Genomic DNA, 22,590 nt, shown 5'->3' with positions numbered 1-22,590 from the left:
GAGAAGTCATAGGCAGATAGCAGATGCTGTCGCCATCAAGCGTGTGTCCTTTTACACGAGGGTAACTGGGTACAGGGCAGAGGGTTTCTGCATGGGAGGTCTCGGTTTTGCTTTAGAGTATGAGGCTCAGCCTGATAGCCAGCATGAGGCTGGAAGGACAGGGGGTCCAGGCTGCCTGGAGCAGGAGGGGCTGAGGGACCAGCTGAAGTCCTGGACCATGCCATCACCAAGCACTGCAGACAAGCTCAGATGAGAGGTGGTCATCCTGGGCCAGTGCTCAGCCGAATCGTGGCTTGTTCAGCTGGAGCCCCTGAGATAAAATGATCTTCCTACCTCAGAGGGTGTGGAGAGCAAGGAAGGCCTGGGGGTGTTCCTGAATATAGTCCCTGTGTTTACTCCAGTGACCCCAGGAGCCCCAGCAGGAAGCTGGTGTCCACACGTCTCCACGGTGTGGGAGGAAGCGTAGCCAGGGCATGGCTCTGAGATAGAGCAGTGCCCTCCTCACAGCTGTTTGCACTCGGTGAGCTGGTGCCACCTATATCCTATTGTCCAGGGCCTGGCTGCCTCTTAACACACGTGTGCTGGTCATCTTCTTGCTGGTCAAGGGCTCAGTCTTGCTCCTAAAATCTGGGCTGTAATCAATATCTTTGTTTGTAAAGGATGCATTCTCTACACCAATCTGCATTTAGAATTATCTTTGGGATAAGATCCCAGAAACAGAATACTGGGTCAAAGAGCATGAAACTTTTAGATTGTTGAGGTCAATTTCCAGATTGTTTTCCAAAGTGTTGCATAGTTTGTCACACCACAGCAGTGAAAAGGGTGTCTTTCACCACATTTTCCCTAGAATTATTCTTTTCTGCTTCAGTGTCTTTTCAGTTCCCTCTGCTGCTTCATTGTTTGGTTGTTCTTGTTCCATTAATAATAAAGCGTGAGTTCATGAGGGCAGAGACTGTGCCCTGGTGCTCACCACCAGCTCCCTGGGTGCCTCTGTGGGTGCTCGGTAAGCAGGGATCTGATGTGTGTGTGGAGTGCTGAGAAGAGAGCGGGTCTCACCAGGTTTTTGCTGGGTGCCCTGCATTATGCTGAGCAGTCGCATGTGATTCTCTTACCATGACAACAGCCCGACTGGATAAATGTCAGCTCTCTTTCATAAAGGAAGAACACAAATGCTAAGATTAAAGAACAGGGGGGTGTTGGGATGGGAGCTGCACTGCAGCTCGCCTTCTAAAGCTCCTGGGTCAGGGATGGGCCTGTCTGCCGCCTGTGCTATGAGGAGCACCTGCTGAGATCTGGGCAAGAGGCCGTTGTGATGAGTGTGTAGGCTGTGGGACCCTCCTGCGTGACCCCGCTGGGTTCTGAAGCTTAAAGACCACCAGGAGGCTGGGCGTGGCGTGGCAGGAGTGATGTGCAGGGCAATCAGGAAGCTCTCTGTTTGATGTGTGGGCTAAGGCAGCTTACTTTTTCCCTGTAGGTGAATAAGCCTTACGGGAAAGTCCAGATCTATACAGCTGATATTTCCGAAATCCCGAAGTGCAACTGTAAGCCCACAGATGAGAATCCCTGTGGCTTTGATTCGGAGTGTTTGAACAGGATGCTGATGTTTGAGTGCCACCCGCAGGTGTGTCCTGCAGGAGAGTACTGCCAGAACCAGTGTTTCACCAAGCGCCAGTACCCTGAGACCAAGATCATCAAGACAGACGGCAAAGGATGGGGCCTGGTCGCCAAGAGGGACATTAGAAAGGTGTGTACCATGCCCCTGTCTTCCCGGCTTTTAAGAAATTATGGTTCAGCTGGTTACTTAGATGTAGATTTGCTTATTGTGCTGTTGTACTCATGTAAGAATGGTATTTAAATTTTTTTTTTTGACTTACTACAATTGAATATTGTAAAGTGTTACAAGAAAGATACCCATCAAAGTAAAATTCATAAATTCCCTTAAAACATGCCTTAGTCAGAATTGCGATGGTTGTTCTTATGAAGTGAAAGATCTGTGAAGTAACCACTTTTCAGAGATGAGCAGCCAGGATGCTCAGGAGGGATCACTGAGCAGATGTGAAGAGGCAGCTCTTGTTAGAGGCAGATCCAGGACAGAGCAGGACCAAGTTGCTGGTAAATGCCGGAGACCACGCACAGTCTGCCTCCATTCTCAGACTGAATTACCATGTGCATCCAGTGCGGAAAGAGACAAATGGAATTGCTTATCTCATCGCAGCTCTGCCACGCTTGGGCATGGCCTAGGGGTGGACGGCCTCAGACCCCAGGTCTCTTCTAGGGCTGATCCCCATCAGCAGCAAAAAGGCTGCTTTGAAACATGCAAAACCTCAGCAGCTTCATTCCCCTACCTGCCTTGATTGCTGATTCATCTAGACTCTTGCAGTGTAGCCTGTCAAATTCTTTCTAAACTTTTTCTGTACTAGGGAAATAGACCTATAATGGGGAGTGATGTGGAAGCTTGTAGGGTGTCATTACAGTGTCTCCAGAGACAAGATATTGTAGGAAGCAAGGGTTAGAATGTTGTTACTTAGATAATTTCTTCATCGACAACCTTCAGAAAATATGTAGAAAGTCATTTGAATTTACTTTACCTTATAGGGACTTTGCAAGACCCTGCTCCTGATGGTATCACAATGTGCATGGTGCCCTGCTCTGGTTGTTCCTGGTGTGGGCTCTTGAGCTCTGGTACTGAGAATTGGCCAGTCTGTTCTTTATTATCATCGCACTCTTCTGATTTCTAGGGAGAATTTGTGAATGAGTATGTTGGTGAGCTGATAGACGAAGAGGAGTGTATGGCAAGAATCAAATATGCACATGAGAACGACATCACTCACTTTTACATGCTCACTATAGACAAGGTAATGCTAACTATATTTTCATTGCTAATCTTTGCAGTGTCCTGAACCTGGTACCCTGATGGTTTATCTGTAGCACTGGGCCTTGCATTGTGGTGATATTGTCATTTCATCTATGTAGTTGCTTTGTTTCAAACATCTGCACGTTTTCTTCTGAAGTGCACAGTATCTTGAAGTGTGTGAAGGCAAGAGCTGATAGCCTCTCAGTGTGAGAGCATCCTGGGAGCTTTATGGGTCCCACTGATGCATGAAGGATATACTAAACAGTCATACTAAGAGTCAAGGAAAAGAAGAGAAAAGCACAAATTAGGAGAATTATACATATTTTCAGTTACATAGTGGAGTTTTTTTGGTTGTTCATTGCTTGTCTGAAGCCCAGATTTATAAACACTTTGGAACATAAGTCTCCTACGGGAGATCATTCTTCTCAGAAGAAGGACAGATAAGACGATTTGTTTACGAGTGGGGATGGATAAAAGAAGGTGTATCTGGGACGCTGTCAGGTCCATGACTGATGCCTGACAACGACAGGCCCTTTCTGGGGCGCTTCCTTTAGTTACCACAAGTACCCCAGGGCAGCAAATTTACACTTCCTCTGCCATCCGCTTTCCTTTTTTGGGGGGGTGGTGAGGGAGGTTATTTTATTAGAAATTGAAACCCCAGGCCTGTGCCTTACCATGTTTTGGCGTTTAAATTTAAACCACTTGTGTGTTGTAAAAAATGCCAAGTTGATCATTTAACACACAGATGGGTCCCTGAAATGGTAATTCACCTAGGGCACCTGGCTGAAGCAAAGATAAAGCCCATGACACATGAGAGATGCTTAAAACATGTATTTCCTATAAAAACAAAAAAATAAAAGAATAAGCCCTACCTAAATGTTTACAAAGCACAATAGAACAAGATCTCCGTAAGCAGACCCTTCACACAGAAGGCTTAGCTTTTGGTGAGAACCTGAGATAAGAAGACTGTCTGAAAGAAAATATTAAATAAGTGTGTTAGAAATGGTTAAAACCATAAGAGGAGATTTAGAGAAAAGAACAAGACATTGAGGGATAAATCACAGCTGATTTGAACAATTAAAACGGAGTTAACATATAGTCATTGAAATTAACCCAGTAGATGGGTTAAGAGATATTAGATAGCTAAGAGAAAATTGCTGAAGTAGAAGACTGCATCAAAGAAATTATCTAGATTGCAGCACAGAAAGATAAAAAGATGAAAACTCTGTAAAAGAGATTAAGAGACATGGAAGATAGAAATGTTAAGTAGATGTTCCAGAAGGAAAGACAGGAGAACTGGGGAAGAGGTAATGTGAAAAAAGAATTTTCTGGAATCTTGGTGACATGTATCATCTTACTGATGAAACTGACAAAGTTTTGAGCAGGATAAATAAAAATAAATCTGTACCTAGATATGTTGTTAAAAAAAACCAAACCTGTAGGATAACGAAGACTATGAGGATTAAAAGCAACAGAGAGAAAAAAGTAGAGTACATTCCAGGGAACAACAGTTAGATGGTCAGACTTCTCAAAGTGTGGTAGAAGCCAGAAGACACTTCCATTTCCTAAGGGAAAATAACCCTTGACCTTGCATTCAGTGCCCTGCTAAACTAGCACTTCAGTTAAAGACTGAGAGAGCTGACCATCAACATAATTTGGCTAAAGGAAATAACAAAAGAGGTACTTTAGGAAGACGAAAATTGAACTTCAGAAGTTGAGGTGCAAAAAGGAATCGTGAACAAACAAGTTCACAGATATGTGGGTACATCGAAGTAAGTTTGGTTGTATAACATAATGAAGGATGATTGGCAGGAGGAGAGAGTATGGCCGTAAGGGAGTGTTAAGTGCTGATGGTCACAGAGGGTATCAGAAGTGGTGGGATGAAGCCAGTGGGAGCTGCTTGTTTTGTGTGGATAGAGGGGAAACAGTGTATTAACTTTATACTTTGTCAAGTATCCATGTTAAAACCACACAGGAAATTCCCAAGTGAGTAGAAATGGAAGTTGTAACTTCCACATAATTAGAGTGAAAAAAGACATAAAGAAAAGTTAGTCAATCCAGTAGAAGCCAGACAGCAAGGGTAGCTGAACTGGGAACTCGGAGAATTTGGGAATGAAATAAAAGGAAAAGACAAAACCATTTCTGAAGCAAAGCTTAAACCACAAGGAGCACGTAAGAGAACAGAAAGCAGAGGAGCAGACACGGGTAGAAATGAGGGCTGAACAAAGTGCAGTGGGAAGGAAGACTAGAGGGAAAAGCATAACACAGGGAGCAGGCCGAGGAGAGTTTCTATGCATGAGTATAAGCCAGAGACACACCAGACAGCAGGTGGGAGAACATGAGAGAACCAAAGGAAGAAATTGCTAAAGGCTGAATTTCAGAGAGTCAGTGTAATTCCACTGAAGCTCCAGTACAAATAACAGACAGGGTTGAGGATGACGGAATGAAATACATGCTCAAATTGTTATCCCTAACAGAAACAAAAATGGGGAGAGAATAGAGAGGAGGATAAATTCACCTCTGATATCTAACAGTCAGAGTTGATAAAACCCAGTAATAGTAATTTAAGCATATTTAAGAATAAAGGCAAGCATTAAGATAATTAAGCTACTGATTAAACTGGGGTTGTAAGGATGGGGGAGGTGAGGGAAGGAGGAATCAGCTAATTTTATTGTTGGCCAGAGTCGTGGGTCACTGGATACTGCTGCTTAATGAGGAGACTGAAGATGCTATATACAGGCGTAAATGCTAGGGTGTTCATTTTTTTTTTTTTTTTTTTTTTTTTTGCTTTATCTCCCCAAACCACCCCCTGTACATAGTTGTATATCTTAGTTGCAGGTCCTTCTAGTTGTGGGATGTGGGACGCCACCTCAATGTGGCGCACGAACTTAACCACTCAGCCATGGAGCCGGCCCCTAGGGTGTTCTATAAAGGACAAGCAGTAGGAAAAAAATTACAAGTTCCCAACAGGAAAATAAAGATTTAAAAAATTCCACTACTTCATAGTGAAAGGCTTAAAACCCATATAAACAAACAAAATAGACCCATATGTTAGAATTTGCCCAACATATCAGTCATATCTGTAAAAAGGGATTGGATTAACTCATCTATTAAAAGAAGAGATTTCCAGACTGGTTCATAAAGCACAGCCTAATCCTCTGTTGTATGTAAGGAACAAAGAGACTCTGAAAGGTTAAAATTGTGTGCAGACGTATGCCAGGTGAAGTTAAATTTTTAGAAAAATTTGGTTGTTTTCAGACAAGGTGGAATTCAGACCCCACCACATTCAGTGGGTACAAAGGAAGGAATTTATCATGCTAAAGCAGCCACCAGGGCCGAGATCGGTTCTGTGGAGTGTGCCCCAGATAACACCACAGCAGCTTTCCCAAAGCAGCAGTTAGGGGAGGTGCAGGGGAGAGACAAATGAGGACAGTGTACTGTGGATCTTGTCTTAGTAAGAGGCAGAGATCCTGGGCAGACTGTTGGCATGAATTAAGCACTGACTAAAAAGGAACAACAAAATTAATAAGGAATTAAAGACAAAGCAGAAATTTAGAAGTTAGAAAACAGAAACAGTAGGAAGTAATAAGTAAATCACTTTTTACAAACACAAAATGGCAGCATATATTTTTCAAAGACATACGCATATTCAAAGGTAAATCCCAGGCCCAGTGCAGTAGACTTTGGGTGCGAATGTGACAGGGAAGAAGGGAGTTGGGGTTGGGGCTCACAAGAGTGTGCATGATCAGCTGTGGGTGTACCTGAGGAGTATAAAAAGAAGTCGCTTGTGACCAAGTGGAGTTCATCCCAGGATTGCAAGGATGGTTTAACACACCAGTAATTAGTTAAAGGAGGAAAACTGAAAAATCATTTGAGAAAATTTGAAACTATTTTTGATGAAAATTCCTCACGAAATTAGGAATAGAAGGAAACTTCCTTAGTTTGATAAAGGCTGTCAGAAGTTGCCACAAACTTCATGCCTAAGATGAAAGAAACATTCGTGCTAGATTCAGAAACAAGACGGGGTGCTCTTGCTGCTGTTCCTCCTAATCCTGGAGGTGCTGGAGGGACAGTGAGGAGAACAGCAGAGGGGAGGCACGTGAGAGGCAGCTAAGCTGAGTTACAACAACACAGGGAAGTCGAGTGCACAGGTTTCCTCTCTGCCCTCCTCCCACATATGCAAAACCACAAAAACAGTGAAAATGCATATGCATAAATGGAGCAAGTTTTTGTGGAAAAAACTTTTGATAGTTTTACTTCAGGACATATAGGATGATATGAATGGACGATAACACATACCAGTTTTTGGTGGGGAGATGAAGTAAAGACATAAATCTTCCTAAACATAAGTTCATTGTAATCTCAAAAATATTAACAATTTTTAAATAAACCTTGACAGGCAATTCCAAAGCCCATATAGAGTGATAAATCTGCAAGACTAGCTGCTGCTGTACCTTAAATGACTGTGAGGGGTGGACGTGTTCTGGGAGGCGTCAGGGCACTCTCTGTGGCAGTCCTGTGAAAACTGGCCCAAGCGGGGCAGCAGATGACAGGGCGTTGGGCGGGGACGGAGGCCCGGGCCACGTGTCTGCTGATGGCGCCTGCGTGCCTGGGGCAGCAGCGAAGGACCTCCTTCACAGCAGGCACTGATGTCCCCCCATCTCTGCACTTTCCAAACAGATTCCAGATGAATTTAAGAGGTAGGGAAATAGGGGAGATGTCTTTTGTAATTTAGAGGCAGGGAAGGCTGTGTTACGCTAAAACTCTGAATACATATAGCAACAGATTGATCAAATAGTTGCATAAAACTGAGAAAGTTTTGAGTGAAGAAAGGCATTATAAAGTTAAAACTCAACTGTTATCTTATGAGAAGGATTTTGACACGGTTAACCAGGGTCTAGTTTTCAGAGTATATAGAGAATGTCTGCCAATCGATAAAAAGATGAATAAACAGAACAAAGACAGAGCGGGCCGTCCCTAGATGGAAGCACACATGCCCGCACAAAGGAGAGGAGGCTGCGCCTCACCAATCATCCGGGAAGTCAGAGTAAAACACTTCGGGCCCGTCAGGACATTGAAGTTGTTGAGGGCTGCTGCTGTCCTCATTCCAGGGTGCGCTCTAGAGAAGTATTTGTGCGAATGTCAACATATGTACATGAGGGTGTTGATTGCAGCACTGTCACAGTAAAAAAGGGAAACAGCTTAAAACTTCACCCACAGCGGCGCAGATGAGCATCACTACGTCTATGTTAAGGAATATCATGCAGCTGCTAAGAGGAACAGAGTTAGGTTGTTTGACAACACTTAGTCTAGGGGAAAAGCACACTGCAGAGCAAGCATGTTCTGATCCCACTTCTCTTTTTAAAGGAACAACTGGCAGGGGTGTAGATTAAGTTGGGGTGTGAGTGTGGGGAAGAGATGCGTCAGGGCCAGGCTGTCCTGGGGAGTTGTGTCACAGGGCAGGGTGCTGGCCCACATGGGCAGCACTCCTTGGGCCACGGGAGACCTATCTCCTGGGTGTCTGTGTTTCCATGTTGATTTACCCCTACTCACAGACCTCACTTTGTGCTAACTTGTGACTGTGATACTTGATGTGGCCTAATTTTAAGTACCCTCCTGCTCCCCCACATTTCTTACCTCGGTTGCTCCTATCACAGAGCAGGGACCCCTCCCGGTTGTGTGGCTAGTCTGGAGACTTAGGGTGAAGAAGCCTGAAGCTCTGCTCTGATCTGTCTGCCACTTCGCTGTGAATGGGTGATGGTGTCCTCTCTGGATTTTGCCATGTAAACACGCTTGTGTGGATGAGCACTTGCTTTTCAGTGGGTTGAGCCCCAGGAACTCGAGGGCAGGAGCACAGTGGGCTTCTATTTGTGATTTACATCGCTTTTGCCAGACTGCTGTCTCAAAGTTGCCCCTGCCAGCCAGGGGGCGGCCCGTCCCATCTTGGCCAACAGTCAGTGCCAGGATGTGAAGTCAGACTTCAGTGTCATTTGATTTGTGTTTCCTCAACTGCTTGGGAGTTTGGACTTCTTCACTTCTGCTTGTCTGTCTGGATTTGCTCTTTGGGAAAGTTTGTTTATGTCTTTCCCATTTTGTAGTTGAGTTAGTCTTGTTCTTGTCTCTTAGTGTGAGTTTTCTGTAGGCTCTTGGTGTTGACCTTCAGTATCTATTTCTTCTGGCTCCGTTGTCTGTCATCTGATGGACAGTGTTGGGGAGTGCCAGCTCACTGCCTGTGCTCACCAGGGCTCGGTCCTTTCCAGGTGGACCTGACCTGCCCTCCATGAGCGACAGAAACAGTACTGGTTTGGGGGTCTCCTGTCCGAGTGGACACGGGAGACCACGGTTTTCAGTACAACATTAGTTGTCCAGCATATCTTATGATGGTGACAATTCCTTTTAAATAAGAGTGTCATGGCTAAGAACTGACCGCATCTATACATGTACTTGAAACTTGAGTTGTACCTTACAGGACCGGATAATTGATGCTGGCCCCAAAGGAAACTATTCCCGATTTATGAATCATAGCTGCCAGCCCAACTGTGAGACCCTCAAGTGGACAGTGAACGGTGACACTCGCGTGGGCCTGTTTGCTGTCTGTGACATTCCTGCAGGTACAGTGCCTGGGGGCTCTGCAGAGGGGCTCCTGGCTGTGCCGGCAGGCAGAGTGGCCACTGCCTGATGCTGCGTCTGGCCAGACTGGAGAGGCTCTGGGGCGGGGGTGGTGATTTTGAAGTTTTGTTTTGAATGTCTATTTTATGAAGCAAAATTGAAAAGTCACGGTGTTCCAGTGTAGCTGTGGAAATAGCAGCATATTTTGTAGACCTAATCAGAGCTTCTTGACATTATTTAAAAGAAGGTCAGTGTTTCCAGTGTGGTGTCTCCTCTCACCCAGGGACGGAGCTGACTTTTAACTACAACCTTGATTGTTTGGGTAATGAAAAAACAGTCTGTCGGTGCGGAGCCTCCAACTGCAGCGGGTTCCTCGGGGATAGACCAAAGGTAAAGTCCTCGCTCCATGTGTTTCCTCACTGATGTCAGCGTTTCAGACGTCTGTAAACACATCCCTTTCGTGAAAAGTGGCTGCTTCCAAGTTGACTTGTTGCTGAGTGGGAGTGGGGACTCTGCAGGGTCGGGGTGAGGATGGCAGAGGAGGGTGCATGTGAGGCCCCGGGCAGCTCCAGCCTTTCTCTTAATGTGGGAGATCTGTTGTTCAAGTTCCTCTCTGTATCAGTGTGCCAGGGCTGCTCCGTGGAGCAAAGTGCCACAGACTGGGGACACAGACCTTTAGTCTCTTACAGTTCAGGAGACCAGAAATCCTGAATCAAAGTGCTGTCAGGGCTGTACTCCCTCTGAAGCCTCTTGGGGAGAATGTGTCCCATGACTCTCCTAGTTTCTGCTGGTTTCCAGTGATACTTGGCCTGCAGATCCTCACTCCAGTCTCTGCCTTCATCTTCACGCGGTCTTCTCTGTGTGTCTGTGTCTCTTGTCCTCTTCTTATAAGGACACCAGTCATGGGATTAAGGGCACACACTACTCCATTGTGACCTTATCCTAACTTAATTACATTTGCAACAACCCTATTTCCAAATAAGGTCACATTCCAAGGTTCTGGGAAGGACATGGATTTGGGGGACACTGTTCCACCCAGTACACTTTCCCAAGCTCCCTGTGCTGTGTAAACCCTGGGCCTGGAAACACTGGCCAGTCACAGGCATCCAATCCTGGAGCTGGAATGTCCATGTCAGTGTCTGCTACTTCACCCTAGGGACTAATTTTGCTTCTCACATTTGTTCTCATTCATAGTGAAATTTTTAATAGAAAACCAAGGATGTACCACGTAGGGGGCAGGAGCCATTCCTTGGCCCTGTGTGTCGGATCAGCAGATCTGGGAGGCATGGCCCTGCTGGAGCCAAGAGGCATTATTGTAGGAGGCTTGTGCTTGTTTCGAGTTCAACTTTCCTACATCCAGTAAAAGAAGTGGAAGAATCTATTTGAGGAGCAGTCCTGTTGGCATGCATCTTTTTCCCTATTCACTGTAGAGAACTCCTCTATTCTTTTGATGTTAGAACATCTCCAAAGATTTCTAAAATTCCTGTATTGTAACTTTGGCTTTGATCTCTCTCTTTATAGTTTGCTTTTTATTATTGCCTTAGTCTATGTAATTCTTTTAAGTGAACTGTGTATTTAATTCTTAATTCTAGACCTCAACATCCCTTTCTTCAGAGGAGAAGGGCAAAAAGACCAAGAAAAAAACCCGGAGGCGTAGAACAAAAGGTGAAGGAAAGAAGAAGTCTGAGGATGAGTGCTTCCGCTGTGGCGACGGGGGCCAGCTGGTGCTGTGTGACCGCAAGTTCTGCACCAAGGCCTACCACCTGTCATGCCTGGGCCTGGGCAAGCGGCCCTTCGGTGGGTGAACAGGCTCCACTGTGGCCTTCTGGGGTTCTGAGGCTGCACCACGGGCTTTCCCTGTCCATTGCTCTCCCCACGGGGCCTTCCTCTCCTGCCCAGGCCGCAGCCAGGCACAGAGTCCTTGGTAATTCAGGAAGTGCCCCAGCCCAGGGTGGCAGAGGCTTTCTTTGTTCAACTAGATCTGCACGTTGAGTAAAGATCTGCTGTGTGAATGACTAGGGAGTCTGCTTAGATCACCCAGAGGAGGGGCTCAGGCAGCAGCCCTTACAGGCCCAGCTGGAGAGGCAGCTCTGTAAGTTGGTGCCTGGTCAGTGCTGAAGCCTGAAATGAGCCAAGCCAGGGCTGGTGGCACAGGAGGAAGGAGGTGGCCCTGGGAGCAGAGCTCTCCTCAGAAGGGAAGGGTCTGTCGCCTTCCTGGCTGACCAGACCTAGGAAGGAGGAGTGCAGGGAGCCAGCCTGGACAGGTGGAGCTGCTCTCCTCAGTGATGGCACTTGTGTGTCAGGAGGAGCTGCTTGATGACACTGGAGCTGCACCCCTGCCTCTCCATTTGGAAGACAAGGGAGTGGTCTCTACCTTCTGCCACCACCACATTTCAGAGAGATGGGCATCAGTGTGAAAATATTAACTATAATCTCAGAAGAAAAATTGAGAGGCCCTTACCCAGACAAAAAACCCAAAAAGCTATAAAAAGAAAAGCCAAACATGTTTGACTAAAAAAACAAAACAAGAACATTTTGGCAAAAGATGACAAAGTTAACAAATATTAAGGTATTTGCAGCGAATATGATAGTTATCCCTAACCTAACAAAGAGCTTCTACAAATTAATGCCAGAAAGATCAATACGCCATGGAAAACTGGCTACAGCAGGCTACAAATAGGCAGGTCACAGAAGAGAAGCCAGAGCGATCAGTGGACGTGCACAGAACTTAGCCTTGTTCGGGGCAGAAGGCACGGCACGCGGCCCCACGGCCGCTCTGTGCTGGCAGGCGCCATAACCTGGGCTTCAGAGGTGGCTGGGCGGAGCCTGTTCACACAGTGGCGCTCTCCACCAGGCCCGCCCAGCCAGCCAGGCCTGAGCACCAATATTAACTTCTCTAGACGTTTTAAGAGTTGGATGGAAAGCAGTTTCTTGTTTAATTTGTATTCATCTGAGTAGACAGAGCTTTAAAATTTGTTTTCAACCATGAAAATGTTAAAAGTTGTGATTCCATCACTTCTGTCTGGTAATATTTTGTGTTTCTTTCCAGGGAAATGGGAATGTCCTTGGCATCATTGTGACGTGTGTGGCAAGCCTTCTACTTCATTTTGCCACTTTTGTCCCAATTCGTTTTGCAAGGAACACCAAGATGGGACAGCCTTCAGCTCTACCCAGGATGGGCGGTCATACTGCTGTGAGCATGACTTGGGGGCAGAGTCAGTTAGAAGTGCCAAGACTGAGAAACCCTTTCCAGAACCCATGAAGTCAAAGGGGAAGAGGAAGAAAAGGAGGTGTTGGCGGAGGGTCACCGAAGGCAAATAGCGCCAGGTGGTGGCTTGGCCAGATCCAGAGGCGACGTTGGGCGGCCAGCCCGCCTTGTGGGTAGAGGGCCGAGTGTGGGACTGGCCCAAAGGACCCAGCTCGAAGCCACCACAGACAGAGTATAGGCCTCCTAGGGAGGGAGCGTCTTCCCCACCACTGAGCCATCCTCAGCAGCGCCTGCTGCCTCTGCACTGACGACCTGTCTGAGCCACATGGTTCGGAAGGTTCCAGGACAAACAAGCCTTACTACACAGCATTACAGCTACACTTGAATTTCTAAGAATGTCAAGGTTCCCTCCCACTCTATTTTTTTAGGATAAAGTTATGATTGAAATTTAATTGGCATATGAAATGTTTTTATCTCACCCGAAATGTATAGAGTAGTATTTTTTCTAAAGGATCACTATTATCTCTTTAATCTTAACAACGTTACTCAGCCTGCTTACCTGTTGTCATCACTCAGGAGAGACCAGGGTGGGGCCTGGGCAAGGACTCAGACCCTGAATTCCTTGGAAACCATAATTTTGATCATTATTTTGCTCTTATGAAACAGCTGTATGATTTTTTTATACTAATGTGAAATTTTTCCTCAAAATGCTTCTCTTCCATCCTAGTGAGAAGGCGGCCCTGGGCAGTGTGATAGTGATAGTGTTGTTGTAAGAGCTCCCCAGTAGGTTTTTTCTCCTTGTGGCTTTGAACTAAGTGCCGCTCTTGTGTGGGCCTTTAAAGGGTAGGGTCGTGTGGAGCAGCCTTTCCCAACGAGGCTTGGTCCGGCGCTTCTCACCTGGGCCTGTCTCCTGAACACACTAGGTTCTTACCAACATTTGGGGAAAGACTTTGTATATTTTTTTTCCATTTGGCTTTCCTTTATCAGTTTCTGGCTTTATTCTCAATATATTTTTGCTAAACTTGTTTCACAAATTACCACCGACTGAAATGTGTATTTACTGATGCGACCCTGAGTTCTCACAGCAAAAGGAATGAACTCGGTAGGGGTGTGGCCCCTGTGGTTAGTTTGTTTCAAGTGGTAACTTAGGGACGTGGTTTTGAACGCTGTGTTCTGCCCTCCCTGTAGCAGCGCAGGTGACGCTCCAGCAGCAGGGCACTGCTAGGGGCTCCCCCTCGGGACCCAGCGGTGGGAAACAGCATTTCCAGAAAATGTTCTTTTCAGGGTCTGAGGAGAGACCCAGAGTTTAGAACTATTGCCATATGAAGTTATTGCCATTTCATCACACTTTGTGGGTCTGTTCATGGGAAACGTGACTTGTGCTGGTCAGATGTGCTCAGCACCACCGAGAAGCACTTGTCCTGGGGCTTGAGGGGTGCCGGGCACCACTGCCTGACGGGCATGTGGGCATCTGGTCTTGTGACAGCCAGGCCGACCCATTCCCCTGTGAGATTTCCGTTAACTTTTAGTTATTAAAAGGCCCAGCCCATAAAGTGAGGAACTTCTGGGAAGTACTAAGTTCTCTGTGGAAGACTGGATCCTTCTTTCTTGGAGTTTCTCGAGCATCCTGAGAAAAGGGGAGCATCCTTCCAGGCACCCGTGTGCCCTCAGAGGGGCCTGCCCATCTCCACATGTGTGATGAGAGGGAAGGGAACACTCAGCAGCAGGTGCTTTTTTCTGGCTTTTTCTTCAAACAACCTAAGAACGTCTATTCTGCAGAAAAGTTTACACAACTATTCTTGAAAACTGCTACTGAGCTCTTCTGTTCATTTCTATTGTTTTTGCCTTATAGAATTGCAGGAGGTACTTGGACCCAAGACCCCTGTTCACTACTTCTTGTGCTTTTGCGATACGAGCTCTTGGGGGCTGTGGTCTCTGCCAGGCTGTGACCTGGGGACGAATCTGCTTCAGGTGTGAGGCTCCCTGGGGCCTGAGGGGTCCACGTGTCCCCTGAGCACTGACGAGTAGGAGAGTTTTACTGACTGTGGCCGTCCCTTTGGCCCTTCTATCATGATTCTGGAAAACATAACCACACACAGGACCAAAGGAGAAACGAGAGCTCTGTCATCAGGTGGCTGTCCTTACATGTGGGGCTCAGCCATCCCTGGGAACGCACCTGCTGGTAAGACATGGGAAGTGTGGAGAATTTCAGTTTAGAACTCTGATTTCTCTCAAACTGTCTTAAAGTACTGGATTGATTTATGCTCCTTACGCCCTAAACTTGAGAGGGTGTTCCAGTGACGGGACCGGGCTGTGTTCCCACACCTGTGTTTTGGGTCTGGGCCCAAGGGGCACCTGAGGCCAGGCACAGGCACAGCTGCTGTGGGTCCGGCCCTGCTCTGTAGAGTAAAGGGCCTGGGCACTGGCCGATGTTGTCACTTGTCCTTTCCTACCAGCTGAGGGACTTCTGCATAAGTCAGAACATCAGAATTGGTTTTGCAGTGCACTTTGGGGAGATTAACTTATTTTTGTATTGACAGTAGTAAAATCTAGTGATTTCTGAGTCACTTTGAGATTATTTCCAAATTATTTTATGATCTTTCTGAAGGAAATACTGGAAAAATTATTTTAAATATGGTTGCCCTCTTTCCCAAAACTGTTAAACTAATGAGCAAATAACACTAACTTTGAAATCTCTAGCAAACTAGTAATGAATCTGAGTACGACAAGGCTTTGGAGTAGCAGCCGACCTTGGAGGGCCTTCCTTCCCGTCGGGGCCGACAGGGTACATGGCCATCACTGCGGCCTTTACCTGGGGAATCTGAGAGCTGCTTTGGGAGGGATTTGGTCTTTCTGAACATCAGTTTCAGTCCTTTGTCACTAATGTGAAGCAGAAACAAAACAAAAACTGTCTGAACACCTCAGGATTCCTCGGCCTCGGGAACTGACCAGGATCTACACCTAATCTGTGCCCACGCACGTGTGAAGCTGTCTCTGCCTGTGCCAGCAATGGCCTCTGGGAACGTGGGTGGCTCTCACGTTGTGCAGGTCACAGGGATGTGTCTAATTCAGCAGTTATAAAATGCGGCCACTGTAGGGAAACACGTCTGGCACCCACAGCAGTGGAAAGCACCAGTCTGTCCTGTCCTCCGAGGATCTGTGTGGACACCAGCCTTGCCCTCGTTTCTCGGGCCCCACACACACTCAGGTCTGCGCTTCTGACGCCTTCCAAGAATTTATCTTGACACATAAACCTTAATGTGTATAGTGCCCATCTTCCAGAACTACCTTATTTTCAGGAATTAAATATAAGCCTGGTATAATGAAAGTTAATGCAGATGACTGTCGGTTGCCAAATTCTTGATCCTATGAGAAGTGTAGTGTTTGATGAATGTTAGTCAATAGAGTAAAATGCTGTGTCTGTGGGCGTCATGGTGTCCACCGTACCCTGGTGAGATGTGAAATGCCCTGTCAGAAATTAAATATAAATTTAAATGTCCTTATTGGTGTCTGAGCTTCATACCATATGACGTCAGGCTCCGTTTAGGAATATTGGGTGCTATCAATCACCAGTTTTGACAGACTTAAAAACTTGAAATTCACTTCTAGGGGGAATATACTGAAATGTAGATTTGAGAACTGCCAGTTGGGAGATAATAGCATTTAAAGTGAGAAGTTGTGTTTGGAAAATTGTGTATGAATATTTTTGTATTAAAAAAATTTTAAAGGCTTTTTTCTTAAACTTATTTTATATGGGATTGCATTTTGAAGTTTTGGGCTTTTTTCCACTTTTCCAGTTACTTTGAATTGTTTGTCATTCTACAGCATCTGGCACAGTCCTCCGACGCCCCCTCACTCAGGGAAGGGCTCCTGTCCTCAGCTGTCATCCTGCTTTTGACTTGCTGGGAAGAGGCTAACGTGCCCATGGGAAGTATAACAAATATCGGAAACAGAAGTGTAGTTCTGATTTTGGAAAAATGCTTTTCTTTCTTTTAAAGATAATTTGGTTCCCACAGCCCCCTTGAAGGTGAAATGGTCAGGAGCGGGGAGCTGCTAACTCATCCAGCCCTGTAGCTGCTGAGCTCCTGGCCCTCAGTCTGCTCAAGAACCAGCCTTTGATGTGCCCCCTCTCCCCATCTGTCATTGGGAATGACCTTTGTGCTGACCCCACAGTGTCACCTGTCCTGAGAGAGGCTGGGGCCCTGGAGCAGAGAGGATGAGCTGGCCCAAAACACAGCTCTGGGGCTTTCTTTAGAAAAGCTAAACTTTAATTACTCAGGTAGTTTTTACAATGAAAACAGGTACCTGAAGACTGGTCTTAAATGCTCACAACTGTACAAAAGACAATACAAACCCTGCGGGCGACGAGTGCGCCAGACATCTCCTGCTCCCAGGCCTTGGTGGACCGGCCCCACCCTGCTCTCAGCCTCGCTGGGTGCCACCTTTGGTCCCCGCAACCTCGTGGGGGTGGAGAGAGCGCTACACTAGCAAGGAAAAGCCCTCCCTCATGGTCAGTAGAATTTAGGAAAAAAATAAAAAAAGATAAAAGTCTAACAGGCAGAGCTGTCGCTAAAATTAGGCAGTTATAACTTTTTTGGTTAACTTTAACATTCAAAAATGGAATATTGAATCCAAAAAAGTGTCTTAAATCACACAAAAGGTAACCCATATTAAAATTTAAAAAGTAAGTCCAAAACACCCCAGAGAAATGAATCTAAAGAAAGCTTCGGCAGCACGTCAAGGCCGGTCCCTCGGCAAAGCCAGCGGTGTTGTCCCCTGGAGCCTGAGTCAAGGCCAGCAGAGGGGCGGCCTCTAGGACACGTTGGCCATGGGCTTGTACTTCTTGAAGCGCGTCCACTGGCCTGTGGCGTAGTTCATCTCGAAGACCGTGTCCACCAGCATGGTGGTGCTGCCCTGGCCATCTGACTTGGGCAGGTCCTCAGTGTGCTCACTGAGCTTGATCTGGATCACGTCGCCCTGCTCCTGGCACGGGTTCTCTGCAGACAGCAGGGGCTGCTGGGCAGGGCGCCTGGGGCCAAGGAGCCCAGCCCCCACCCCAATGGGGCCCACACCCCTCCACCCGACTAGGGCAGGCCATGTTGACCCACCTCGGGAGCCAGCCATGAAGCCCAGGATGAGGGCCTTCTCGGGCCGTGTGACTTTGTTGGCCGTCTTGAACATCTCCTGAGCGGCAAACATCTGCTCTCTCTGCAAGTGTGGAGAAGGGGTGTGGGTGCCTGGGCCCCGCCAGCCCCCCTCCTGCCACCTGGAAGCCCATGCCAGGCACAGCTGGCATCCCCACTGCAGGTGTTGGCCGGTGAGGCTGCAACATCTGCCTGGTGGCCTGTGGTCCCACCAAGGCGCACATACCGTGAGAGACAGGTTCTTCTTGGGCTGCTGCTGGGTAGGGGGCTGGGTCTGTGGGGCCACCATGGCCACTGGCGGCGTCTGGGCAGTGGGGGTGACGGCCGGGGGTGTGGTAGGCGTCAGCGGTGAGGAGGGTGCTGTGGGAGTGGGCGCGGGTGCAGCCGGGCTCAGGCTACTGTTGTACATGGGTGCCCTCTGTTTGAACTGCGCTGGCAGCGCAGGGCTCGGGGCACTGGGCTCCTCAGGCGGCCGGCTGGCCTGCAGGCTGGCTTCCCGGGAAGATGGGGCTGCAAGCAGAGTGAAGCCTGGTGAGGGTGCCAGTAGGGCTAGGGACCTCCACCCTCCCACCCCTCCCAGAGAAAGTGGACAGACTGCTCCAACTCCCCAGGCCCTGACTGCTGACCCCGTCCTGCCCTGGGGCCCACACAGCGCCTGAATTCCGCGTGCTTGCCTTGAGACTGGCTCTGTGCATGCCGGCAAGAGGCCCTCTGGCCACAGCTGGGGCAGGAGCCATGGATAGCACCTCCAGCCAGGTGATGGGCACAAGCCCCCAAGAGTCCACCCTCTAGCCAGAGCTCTCAGCCTTTCCAGACCAGCAGATAAGATTTCCAAGCTCTGGTCAGCTCCTGGCCTGGTAGGCCAGGTTCCCCACCCTGGGCACTGGTGAGAAGACCAGCAAGGCCGCCTGACCCCAAGGCCCGCTCTGGCTGCCTTCCTCCACGGGGCCAAGTTCCTGGCAGGCAATCCTGAGCCCAAGGGAGCAAAAGCCTCAGAACAAAAACCACTACCTACCTTTTCTTCAGATACCTTCTTTCTGATATGCTGAGACTCTTAGGGGACCCTGAGGTGCTGTAACCTTGGCAACCCCCTCCTGCTCCCCAACGGGGACTCACTCCTGTTGGGCTGTACAAGGAGCAGCTGTCTGCTTCTCCCAAGGAAGGGCAAAGCAGGTGAAAACTTTGGGTTTATTTCTTGAAACTTGTGCTGGCCAGGAGGGTCTCCCAACCCCAGGCAGCACCAGCTGGACTGAAGGAGAAGGACGTAGGACAGATGTCCTGACACCTGAGGAAGCACCGTGTGAGCAAGTCCTGGGAAGATGCTGCTCCCTCCCTGGTGGGCACTGGGGAGGGCCTCAGGAAGGCTGACCCCGGCACAGGGTGCCTGTCCTGGCTGAGCTGAGGGCTCTGAGGCCCTGCTGCCCGCTCACCTGGTGGAGTCTCGGAGCTGGGGATGTAGGATGAGGCTGGGACCACGCTGGGCGTAGCGGGCAGGTAGCTCGTGGACGGCAGCGCGGGTTCATTGTTCAAAGACCCGAGTTTCTGGAAGACAGTTTATGGGGCCCTCCCAGAAAAGGCTTGGGTCTCAGTGCGTGTTTTCCCCAGACGCTGCACTGTGCTGGCTCCTCCGTGGGCCTGGGCGCCTCACCCGCAAGTGGACACGAACCTCTACCTCCATGGGAGGGCCCCCTCGACCCTAGAGCAGGACACTGGCAAGGGACTGGGCAAGGGGACATCTCCAGACCACAAGGGCTTGTGCTCGGCAGGACTGGAGCCCAGACCAGGCCCTTCCCTGTACTGCCCCGACCTGGAGCTGCCTCGGAGAGGAGGAGGGGGCTGGGCTGCTCCTGTTTGGTCAAGGAGCCTCCCAAACCAGCAAAGAAGAAAGTTCAACAATGTTTTTTCTTACCACAAAAGCACATGATAAAAGGAAGACATGCTCACTATAAGAAAATGAGAAAAAAAAAACTATGCAATAGGAAGGAAGTAACCCATTACACAGAAATGACCAATGGTGACAAGGCCTTCTCCAGGCCCTGCCTGTGGACCTATCGCCACAAGCCGCACATGCACAGTCTGCGCAGATGAGACTCCAAGAAGTGAGCTGCGCTTGGCTGTCCAACCTCCTCCACGGCAGGCAGGACCGATCCCCACGGGCAGAGGTCTTGTGCGCAGTGAAGCAAACTGCCTTGAGGTGCCACGTCTGGCAACCCCAGCCCGCCAGTGCTCACCCTCCCCAGCCCACCCTCACGCCTGCAAGGCAAGCATCACCGCCTCCGCTGGACAGAGGGGAAACCAAGGTGCAGTGGAGAAGAGGCTCGCCAAGGAGCCCCTCGAGCAGCACATGTGGCACATGCGTGTTCCAAAGCGGGCTGCCAGGCCCATGTCAGGGGCTCTGGCTGGCGCTGCCTCATGTACATGTCCACACACATACATACCTGCACAAATACATATGTATATATGTACACACACACAAATTCTCTGACAGGACACATTTTAGTGCTAACAATCAGAACAAGAGAGCACCCACTCTGGCTGCGTGAGGTGCTGGAGGGAGACACTGGCAGTCGTGGGAGGTGCTGCGGCTGCACTGAAACCCTACCTGTGTGGACACCAGGCCGGCTGCGTAGTCTGGGGTGGCATTCTCAACGACTGTCTCTTCCTTGGCTGGCTTTTCCACCACTTCTGCATCTGTTGACAAAGCAGAGTCCTCGTCAGTGCCCACCTGGTTCAGAAGGTGCATGTGTCACCCACGCGGGCTCAGGACAGTCCTGAAACACTACACCAAGCGTGCACTTCAAACACGAGTCTCCAGGCGAAGAAAATGAGCCCTTAGGAAATGAGTTAGAGATGATCTTGTTGAGACGTGAAAGGCATCAGTAAGACAAGAAATGCAGGCTTCCACGAGAAAAGGAAGAGGAACGGTCAGGAAGCGTGGCCCTTTCCCTGTGCCTGGCAGCCCTCGCTGAGCCCCCCAGCAGCACAGCGCCTCTCCCTCCGCAGACCCTGACAGGAAGCCCGATTACGCACCCAACGTCTTCCTCCTTCTCTTCGCCTCTCGGCCAGCACCGACCATATCCAGCTCAGAAATGTCAAGCAGCTGCCAAAACAGACAGAAACCCACCCTAAGTACAGTGTAAGGAACACCAAGGCCAGGCTTGTCGGGGCCATGACACCAGAGGGGACATGCCCACCTTCACTCCCCTCTCCTTCCGCAGAGGCGTCCTTGAAGGTGGTATGGGGGTCCGATTCCCGGCAGGGCTGAAGACACTGGGGGTGGTGGGACTTCTGAAGGGCGCCTGCTTTGGGATGCCTTTGAGTGGGGCTGCAGAGAAGAGTCAGTGGTCAGTGGCGATGACCAGCAGGGATGGCCCAGGACAGGGCTGCCCCAGGGGAGGATGGTGGGGAACGGCTTGTCTCTCGCCACTTGTATGTTCTACGCTTTTCCAGCACGAGCAGAGGCTGTGCCGCCAGCGTGCTCTGGAGGAAGGAGACGCCTGCCTGCTTGCCTCACCCACTGGCACCCCTCAGCAGGCTGAGCCCCGTTCCCATGGATTCCCTGCGTCTCTATGAGGGCAGGTGGGGGTGACGTCCCCAGGATGCCTGCAACTCCTGTCCTCGCCCTGGAGTGAGGGTCGGCCCTTCCCCTGCAGTGAAGCGCTTGGCGTCGAGCTGGCCTGCCCAGAAGAGTGAGGCTGTGGGAAGCAGTGATATCACAGCCAGCTTATGACATTTTTGCCAAAAACACTGAACCGAAACAAAGCATATCTGCAACCACCTGCCCTAACACAGAGTCTTTATCAGCACAGACATCACTCAACCTCCACTTCTTTCTTGTGCCTCCTGGTGAATGGATTTGTTACTGGCTAGATGCCCACACACTCTGCAGCCAGAATCACCCTCCCCATCTCCCCAGACCTGGTCCCACATCTGTCAAGAAGTCACTCGACACTGGGGGACGGAAAGGGATCTGGCTCATTCCCCAGCCAGCAGGCACCTCCCCATTACTGGCACCAGGACCCGTCTCAGTGCTCAGCATGCAGACACAAGGGGCCACTCGCTCTCAGATCCCACACAATGACCCAGGCGCACTGCACAAGTGGCTCCTTCTCAGGATGGCCAACAGGACCAGGGCAGAGAAGCACCCACTACACTACACCGTCCAGAAGCTGGGTCAAGGACATGCTGACTGCCGCCCCTGTCCTCAGGGTGCCTCACTGGGGCTTGGAAAGGAAGGTGAGGGAAACTTTCTCAGGAGGATGAACATGCAGGGGCAGGCAAGGACAGAGAGGGGCCCATGTCAACCTGATGTGCTTCCAAGGCACTGGGGCAAAAGCCTGCCCTGAGGTGATGGGGCCAGGGGACTACCCCCACACAGTGACAAGTCAGCCAGCACCAAGAGGGCAGTTCCTACACGAAAGCTTCAGGACCGTGGCTCAGCATGTGACAGATGGCAAGTGAACCGACAGGACTGGGCCCCAGAGGCTTTCTTTTTGCCTCCAATGGGCATGCACGTCTGCTCTTGTTTTCATGTGACCTGCCTTCTCCACTGTGTGGCCAGCCCTCGGCCCTGGGGAGTGAGCAGTGCCAGGGCAGGAAGGGAAAGGGCGCCCCGGAGAACGGCTGTGCTGCCCTCTGGCCCTTTGAGTTGTTTGTCTAGTGCCTTCAGGAGGCGAGCTCCAGGACAACCCATTTTCTCATCATAAATATCTGTCCTGCTTATGTGCACACGGGGCTTTCTGTTCCCAACCCTGGAGCAAGGATGAAGGTGCAGG

The 22,590-nt window shown here is 49.3% G+C and overlaps 2 protein-coding genes and 1 non-coding gene across 7 annotated transcripts in view; 2 read left to right on the top strand and 1 right to left on the bottom strand.

Moving 5' to 3' along the window:
• The window catches only part of NSD2 (nuclear receptor binding SET domain protein 2), a 62,428-nt gene extending 46,258 nt beyond the window's left edge, over positions 1-16,170 (top strand). For all 3 annotated transcript variants that reach the window (XM_046656339.1, XM_046656338.1, XM_046656340.1), the window contains 6 exons: positions 1,475-1,744; positions 2,739-2,855; positions 9,324-9,465; positions 9,747-9,853; positions 11,056-11,260; positions 12,513-16,170. In XM_046656339.1, coding sequence (XP_046512295.1) covers positions 1,475-1,744; positions 2,739-2,855; positions 9,324-9,465; positions 9,747-9,853; positions 11,056-11,260; positions 12,513-12,784 — 1,113 coding nt within the window. In that variant the 3' untranslated portion in view covers positions 12,785-16,170. The remainder of the gene's footprint in view (positions 1-1,474; positions 1,745-2,738; positions 2,856-9,323; positions 9,466-9,746; positions 9,854-11,055; positions 11,261-12,512) is intronic.
• On the top strand, positions 9,087-9,211 carry LOC124237722 (small Cajal body-specific RNA 23). The gene has a single exon (XR_006888105.1). It is a non-coding gene; the product is annotated as a small Cajal body-specific RNA 23 (non-coding RNA).
• A 751-nt stretch (positions 16,171-16,921) lies between the features above and the next one.
• NELFA (negative elongation factor complex member A) overlaps positions 16,922-22,590 on the bottom strand; it is a 28,017-nt gene continuing 22,348 nt past the window's right edge. For all 3 annotated transcript variants that reach the window (XM_046656342.1, XM_046656341.1, XM_046656343.1), the window contains 7 exons: positions 21,010-21,140; positions 20,846-20,915; positions 20,418-20,506; positions 19,246-19,357; positions 18,042-18,325; positions 17,780-17,879; positions 16,922-17,668 (listed from right to left, as the gene is read on the bottom strand). In XM_046656342.1, coding sequence (XP_046512298.1) covers positions 17,484-17,668; positions 17,780-17,879; positions 18,042-18,325; positions 19,246-19,357; positions 20,418-20,506; positions 20,846-20,915; positions 21,010-21,140 — 971 coding nt within the window. In that variant the 3' untranslated portion in view covers positions 16,922-17,483. The remainder of the gene's footprint in view (positions 17,669-17,779; positions 17,880-18,041; positions 18,326-19,245; positions 19,358-20,417; positions 20,507-20,845; positions 20,916-21,009; positions 21,141-22,590) is intronic.

Source organism: Equus quagga, chromosome 3 (assembly GCF_021613505.1).
Source record: "Equus quagga isolate Etosha38 chromosome 3, UCLA_HA_Equagga_1.0, whole genome shotgun sequence".
Classification (NCBI taxonomy): Eukaryota; Metazoa; Chordata; class Mammalia; order Perissodactyla; family Equidae; genus Equus; species Equus quagga.
Note: the sequence above shows the minus strand (reverse complement) of the source record. Positions and strands in the feature narration are given on the sequence as shown.